At 58.7% G+C, this 7554-nt stretch overlaps 1 protein-coding gene and 1 long non-coding RNA gene across 2 annotated transcripts in view; one reads left to right on the forward strand and one right to left on the reverse strand.

Annotated features, from left to right (window-relative positions):
- Positions 1-7554, forward strand: part of MZF1 (myeloid zinc finger 1) — an 11106-nt gene that overhangs the window by 812 nt on the left and 2740 nt on the right. Inside the window, exons 2-6 of the mRNA XM_014543538.1 lie at positions 1091-1608; positions 1848-2034; positions 2651-2718; positions 2815-2935; positions 7185-7550. Coding sequence (XP_014399024.1) covers positions 1222-1608; positions 1848-2034; positions 2651-2718; positions 2815-2935; positions 7185-7550 — 1129 coding nt within the window. The 5' untranslated portion in view covers positions 1091-1221. The remainder of the gene's footprint in view (positions 1-1090; positions 1609-1847; positions 2035-2650; positions 2719-2814; positions 2936-7184; positions 7551-7554) is intronic.
- LOC106726882 lies at positions 4224-7177 on the reverse strand. The gene is made up of 2 exons (XR_001363009.1): positions 5730-7177; positions 4224-4983 (listed from the first exon to the last, which is right to left on the reverse strand). It is a non-coding gene; the product is annotated as an uncharacterized LOC106726882 (long non-coding RNA).

Genomic DNA, 7554 nt, shown 5'->3' on the forward strand with positions numbered 1-7554 from the left:
CACGGGGCCTGGAGCCCCGCCCCCGGTTGCCTTGGCGGCACCTGGACCTGCCGAGCTCCCTAGAGCGGAAGTTGCCCGCCAAGGCTTCTGGTCAATGTAGTCCAGGAATCTCCGCGAGGCCCGGCTGGCTGGACGACGGTCCAACTTTCTCCCAGGGTTTGGGGGTTGACCTGGGACCAAGAGGAGCGGAGGGTGGGCTCACGGAATCAGGCGGCCGCCGAAACCGAATCCACACCCTTAATGAACAGATTCCTGCACAAAGCCCGCGCCTAACAGCTGCAGGAGCAGCGGAGTGGGGGGGGGGGGGGGCAGATGACACATTCACGAGACACAGCGACCTGCCAAGGTTACGTGGCAAATAGCGAGACCAGCCTCCGGTCCGTGGTCGCAGGGCTCCCCTCTCACCTCCCGGGTCCACCTGTCAGGAAGCTGAGACGACCATGATTTGCTCGGCGTGATAAGCAGGGCTCAGAGGAGGGAGCTGAATTGGGGGAGGATGCCACCTGGGGGCTGAGCCACACGGGTGACTTTGCACAGGTGCTGGGGGTGGCAGTTGGAGGGAGACTGCCCTGTGGAACCAAGATGGCCGGGGAGTGGTCTGAGACTGGGTGGAAGAGTGGGTGGTGCAATGATGGGCTGGCTTAGAGGGGCGGTAATGGGGCTGATGCCCCGGTGGTGGGTGTTGGTGACAATCACCTGTGAGAGGGAGAGCTACAGGGCAGGGATGGGGTGATGTACATAGAAAGAGAATTGCCCTGACCGGTTTGGCTCAGTGGATAGAGCATCGGCCTGTGGACTGAAGGGTCCCAGGTTCGATTCCAGTCAAGAGCATGTACCTTGGTTTCGGGCATATCCCCAGTAGGGGGGTGCAGGAGGCAGCTGATCTGATGTTTCTAACTCTCTATCCCTCTCCCTTCCTCTCTGTAAAAAAATCAATAAAAAAAATTTTTTTAAAGGAAAGAGCAGGATTTAGGGGCAAGAAGAGGTGACTTCTGAGCCTAAGAGTTCTTTGGGGCTGGGGGTGACCAGAGGTTCTGCAGGCCCAGTAATCACCTCCCTGAGCCTCCGTGTCCTATCCGCCTTCCCCCAGGCAGGACTGAGGACGGGACAGCACAGCATACAGTCGGCACTCAATAAGCATTCACTCCCTGTCATTGCAGCAGCCTCATCCCATCCATCCCCAGGGTGAGCAGTAGCCTCGTGGCCCGCGCCATCTTTCCCATGAGGCCGGCAGCACTGTGCTCCCCTGGGCACACAGCCCCAGAGGACGAGAGCCCCATCGTGGTGAAGCTGGAGGAGGAGGAGGAGGCCACCCCCTGGGATCCCGGCCCAGAGGCTGCGTGCTGGTGTTTCTGGCACTTCCGCTACGAGGAGGCAGCAGGGCCCGGAGAGGCCCTGGCCCTGCTCCGGAAGCTGTGCCGCCAGTGGCTGCGGCCGGAGGTGCACTCCAAGGAGCAGATGCTGGAGCTGCTGGTGCTGGAGCAGTTCCTGGGCGCGCTGCCCCCCAAGATCCAGGCCCGAGTGCGAGGGCAGCGGCCAGGCAGCCCTGAGGAGGCCGTGGCCCTGGTGGAGGGGCTGCGTCGGGAGCCAGAAGGACCCCGGAGATGGGTGAGTCGGTTGCCCTGAACATAACCTGGGGAGGCCGTGCTCAGCTGGACACGTGTCCCATGCAGGGTCATGGACACAAGGAGGGACGCAGGGCGGGTGTCGACATAGGACACGCCCTGCGCATTCCCCGGGGGATGGGTTCCCTGAAGGACCTAGTTAGTCCAGACCTTGAAGTCCTGCATTGGGGTCCAGCCCCAACTCCCGGCCTGGGCCCCTAATGAGACGGGGCCCCTCCCCAGGTCACAGTCCAGGTGCAGGGGCAGGAGGTGCTATCAGAGAAGGTGGAGCCCTCCGACTTCCAGTCCCTCCCGCAAACCAAGCCTCAGACTACGGAACCTGGGCCTGAGACAGAGGTCACCACGCAGAGGTCGCCGCCGAGCCCTCAGGTGAAAAAGGAGCCTGAGGACCCAGCTGAGGACAGGCAAGGTAGGCAGGGCCCAGGGCCTCACTGGATGGACCTGGGAGCTGGGCCACTGGGCCAGTCACCTAATGGATGGGCCATGGCCACGCACTGGGCCCCTCCCTCCTAGGCAGCAGCTGGCAGGACCCCTCGCAGCCAAGCCTGACTGTCAGTTGTCTCCATGCTCTCCCCTGGCATGAGCCGAGCTGCTGGGGTGTCCACGTGGGGGAGGCATGCGGGGTTCCCTCCGCAAGGAGCTCCACTGAGGGACGTCAGCCGGTCACAGGAGAGGCGACAGCAGGCTGGGGGGATGGGTGGGTGCAGATGAGGGAGGACCCCAAAGTGCTGGGGGCCTGACCCTCCCTTGCACACCTCCCGGGCAGGTGCCACAGCTGGCCGCCCACTCCACCACTCCTGTGGTCCCTTGGGCAGTGCCCCTCTCCCCCCCCTCACTGTCCGTGTGCCCAGATCTCACGCAGGCGTGCAGGGCAGACCTCAGCCACCTCCTCCTGGGCCTTCCAGGGGCCCCTGGAGCTACCCTGCAACCATCCCTCCCCACCTGGATCCCAGTACCCAGCGTGCCACTGGGGAGAGTCGTGGGGCGGGAACCGTGGGACACCTAACCCCATCCTTCCTCTCCAGAGTTTCTGGATTCTGAGGCTCCGGTCAACCCGCAGGAGGCCGCTTCCACTCTCCTGCCTGAGGCCCAGGTGAGCCCCACAGGCCAGGAGCCTCATGGGTGGAGGTTGGTAGGTCCCTCCCTGGGCCTCTCGGGGCAAGACGAGCCGTGACCACTGTGGTTTCAGGACTGTGGGATGTTGCTGGACCAGGCCTCTCCCCACAACAAGACTGAGCCTGAGGGCTCCTCATGGAGGGAACACCCGGGGGCCCTGTGGAACGAGGAAGCTGGGGGCATCACCTCCCCAGGTGAGTTAAGATGGGGCACGGTGGGGCGGGCCCTCTGTGTGGGCAGAAACCTATCTGCCTATCCCATTCCTAGCCCTGCTCCCCCACTCCCTGGACCATCCCTCGCAGCATCGACCTTCAGCATCTCCAAGCCTCAAAAGCCCCGCTCTCCACTGACCTCACGCCCCTCCATCCAGCTGCTTCCCCCACCTCAGTGACACCTCCAAGACTGGGCCTCTGTTCCCCAGCCCACACCTCCCGGCTCTGGCATCCCGTGGCCAAACTAGAGTGTCGGCAAAGGGAGGGTCAGGAGTGGCAAGGACAGGTTAGCAGACGGGGGCGGGCAGCACAGCGGGAGTCACACCATCTCCCAGGTGTCCGCCTGGGCACTCAGCCCGAGGCTGGCCGTCACCCAGGTCCTGGTCTCTTCCTGTTTCTGTGACCCCTCCTTCCTGGTTCCTTCCCGTATCCTCAGACCTCGCTCTGAACTCTGGCGTGGGACTTAAGTAACGTTCTGAGACACACCTGTCTACACGCCCCGTCACACGGAAGCTTGCCTGGATAAAGGATTCGTTTTATTAACGCCCTCACAGGTTTCTGTATCGCACTGTTGGTGAGCCTTACCCATTTGAAAAGCACATTCCATCGTGGGACACTGGCTGGAATGGTTTCTTTGATTTCCTTCTCATTGTTTCGTTCTGACTCTAATGTTTATTGGTGTTCTTTGTGAACGGAGACGCTGAGATGAGCTCGGTGTGCAGGATGAAGTTAGAGAAGCAGAGGGCTATTGCTAGTCAGGCAAGTAGCAAAGCCCCAAAGCCCTCATGGCTTTTATTTGGGGAGTACAGCAAATAACAATGGAGCACAGCAAGTGACAATGACTAACAGGCATGCTTATGAGATCATCAGAGCTAAGTTACACATTACACTATTCATTTCCTATGTTATACAGAGATTATTTCCACCTGCAGCAGTGCACCCTCCCTGGCTTTCCATGCCCTCATGGGCTATTTATCACCTCAAGGAAAATTCTGCCTCTAAACAATAAGTCTTGTTTGCAAGACTTTGTTCTGACGTGGCCCGCTTGCAGGCCCCCGCCTTTTCTCAGCAGAACGTCCTCTTCTAGTTCACTTCATTCCGCTTGACCAGCTACAATGTTCTTACCTTCTCACTCTGACCGTCATCCTTTTCTTTGTATTCTGTCGTCCAGAGTCCTTCACTGACATCTTCCAGACCCTGTGGAGATGCTCATAGCTGCTCGTTGGTTTTAACTTCCAGGAGGGTTCCATTCCCTGAACTTTCGTTTTTATAGCCACTTCCTGTTGTCCTCACAGTTACAATGTCTTTTCTTATTTGTCTGAGAATATCAGTAACTTGTTTTAGGTTTTCTTCTCCCAATATGGTCTCTGTTCCCTCCAAGTTGTTTGCTTATGTTTAAGACGGGGACCACCAATCTGGGAGCTCTGAGCAGGTGGGTGAGGGGCTGGGAAAGACATGGAGGCATCACTCCCCAAGACCCACATCTTGGGGGATATGAGTGGGGAGAGGGGGTGTCAGTGGGTGCCAGTGAAGATCTGTCAGGTACTCTGGCTGGACTGTTTGAGGCACCCGTGCCCCCCAGGAAGGCACTTCCAGCCTTTTGCCAGTATCCCAGGAGAGGCTGCTGCTCAGCACACAATGTGACTTCACTTAACCCCTTAACTTCCTCAGTTGGTCTCCTGCCTCAACCCCGCCTTTGGCCAAGATGGGAGGAGACCCAGAATCCAAGCGACAACAGAGCCCGCTGTCTGCTCAGCATCCTGTGCAGACAGAGCCTAGAGCTGGTCCTTGCCCTTGCCCTGCCCAGCTTCTCCCTGACCTGCATGGCACCCCTCACCCTGCACGGCCAGATGTACCTGGTACCTCCGACTCCTGAACTTTCCGAATGTTCTTTGGGGTAAAACAGGTTGATTTTGTTTCCCTCCTGCTGACTTAGTGTTCGCCTTCTCCAGTCTCTACAGTCACCTGCCCCTCTGCTTTCCAGAGGTCAGTGGTGTTTCCTTTTCTCTTCATCTTTGGGGATTTGATGCCTTAAAAGAAAAACAAAAAGGATTTTATGTTGTCTTACTGTTGTTTCAGGATGGAGCAAATTTAAATTGTTTCCCACTCGTCCCCGTCTGCTGTGTTACCAGTAAGGATCCTACTCACTCTTTTTTCATATCTTTGTTTCAGAGATGCTGGTCCCTCGTTGAGGCTTTGGAAATAATTTAGCTTCCTTCCCAGACTGGTTAGTTAGCTCGGTTTGCTGGGCTGAGTTCTCCCACTAGCTGCACGGTTGGCAGCTTGCCCGTCTGGGCTGTAGGAGCTTGCTTGTCCCTGCACTCAGCCTAGTCCTGGGTGAGGGGCTGCCACAGGGCCCATCGAAACCCTGTCGTGAAGGTGCACCCAGGCCCCAGGCCATTCAGGGCGCTCCCTCTGCAGCCCAGGTCTGTGGGTGGCCTGGGCGGACCCACCCTGACCCTCAGCCAGGCTCTATAGCTCACTGGCAGCTGTGGATCCTGGGTCTCACCAGCCGGCCTTTCTTACTTGGGCTTTGCCCAGGGTGTTTTTAAGTCACGTTCTGTGTTTTGGAGCCGAGAGCAGGATCTGGCACCTGCCCTTGCTGCTGTTTAATTCTCAGCTGCCAGCGAGGCCCAGCCTGTGCCACGCGGCTGGCTCCCCCTCTCGCTGGGCCTGCTTCTCAGTTCATCACCCGTCTTCCCCGCCCACTGGCAGCACCACCTCACAGCTCCATTCTCGCCTCCGGCTGCACTCCCTAGACAACCGCAGCTCCCACCTTCAAACACTGGTCCCTCAGCCACCTGGGTCTCCCCGCCAGTCTCCTGGCTGCTCCCCGGCACCTCCAGTGAATGTTTTCTGTGTAGCCAGCATCTTCACCATGAGAATATTCTGAGTAACTCACACGTTAGAAAATTCAAAAGGCAGAGGGAGTCCTCAGTGAGTGCCCAGGAGGGGTAAAACAGGTTGATTCTCTGAGAATATCAGTGAATCCTGCCTGTCACACCGCCCTGCTCCCCCGCAGCCAGCATGACGTGTCCTTCCAGAGCGCGTACATACAGGAGCAAACACGCTCAAATGCACCTGCTCCATGCCTGGCATCCCCTGTGCAGCCAGGGCCGTCCTTGGACGGCTGCAGAGCCCCACTGTGCGCACACTGTGTCCGCCCGGGCTCCTGCTGACGTTTGGGTTACTTTTCAGTAATGAACTGAGAAACCAAGTACGTAGGTCACTTCACAGGGGGGAGCACAGCTGCAGGACCACAGTGTGGGAAAGGTGCCATCTGACGTCTCTTGCATTACGGGCTTCCCGTCTGTGTCCACCGGCAATGCACACCGAGGCCTGGTCTGCAGTGAGGGTGGGAGACCGTAGATGCGTACAACTTGTGCGTACAGAAGGGACTACGCGTATTTTGTGGGATTTCGGTGTTAGTCACATTTCCTTCCCTGTTGGCATCCTTTGCCCACGTGGATCAGGTTGTTGGTCTTTCGTGTCGGTTTACTAGAATTCTTAGACTAATTAGACCTTTGCCTCCGCGGTTTCTGATTCTCGTTTGTTTGTTTTTTTTAACTCTTAAGTAGCTTTTGCTGTGCAGTTATCTCCTTTTATGTGGGTTAGCTGCCTTAGGGTTTTCCTGCTGCCATTGAAGCCGCTGCGACACGGTCTCCTCGATCCGACCTCCTCTGGGCTTCCTCTTCTCCAGCCCTGCTGCTCAGTGGCCTTTGCTTGCACCAGGCCAGTCGCCCAGCATCTCCTGCTCTTCAGACACCTCTCCACTCCCCCTGTCCGATCTCATGCAGGCCCAGGGCTCCCTATGCCATGCACATGTCGCAGCACTCACATTCAGGTTTCCATGAAGACAGCCCCGACTCCGGCACCCACAGCCTGCACGTACTCACTGCCCCTCAGAGGCCCACTCAGCTCTGCTTTCTGAAAGCACTCTCGCCCACCCCGACGGTGCAAGCACCACCGTGCACCACAGCCCTTCTAGAAAGGTGATGTTTGCAGACTGAAGTAAGACCCGGAAAGCTTGTCCGGCTTCTCAGTCTTCCTCGTCATGCAAGATCCGTCCCCTTGTCACTCACTGGGGAAGCTGCACAGATACAGTCCCTGCCCTGCCCCGGCTGTTTGCCTCCTTGGTCAGTCAGGAGCCTCCAGTTCACACTGTGGACCCAGGGCTGGGATGCCCGGGCACAGCGGGCTGGCACTGAGTGGGTCCCCTTGTGCAATACAGGGTCTGCGCCCCAGATGGACAGCGTCTCTGCCGGCCTGGGCACTGCGAGCCAACGCCAGTCACGCTCCCGACAAGGTGGCTCCTCGCATGCGCTCGCGCTCCCCGAGGACCCGGGAGACGAGCACAAGGATCGCCACGGGGGCACGGGCGGCATCGTGCGAGGTGGCCGTTGCGACGTGTGTGGAAAGGTGTTCAGCCAACGCAACAACCTGGTGCGGCACCAGAAGATCCACACGGGAGAGCGGCCGTTTGTGTGTAGCGAGTGTGGCCGCAGCTTCAGCCGCAGCTCGCACCTGCTGCGCCACCAGGTAACGCACACGGAGGAGTGGCACATGGAGGAGCGGCCGTTCGTCTGCAGCCACTGCGGCCA

This window comes from Myotis brandtii, unplaced genomic scaffold, assembly GCF_000412655.1.
Source record: "Myotis brandtii unplaced genomic scaffold, ASM41265v1 scaffold1094, whole genome shotgun sequence".
In the NCBI taxonomy this organism is placed as follows: domain Eukaryota; kingdom Metazoa; phylum Chordata; class Mammalia; order Chiroptera; family Vespertilionidae; genus Myotis; species Myotis brandtii.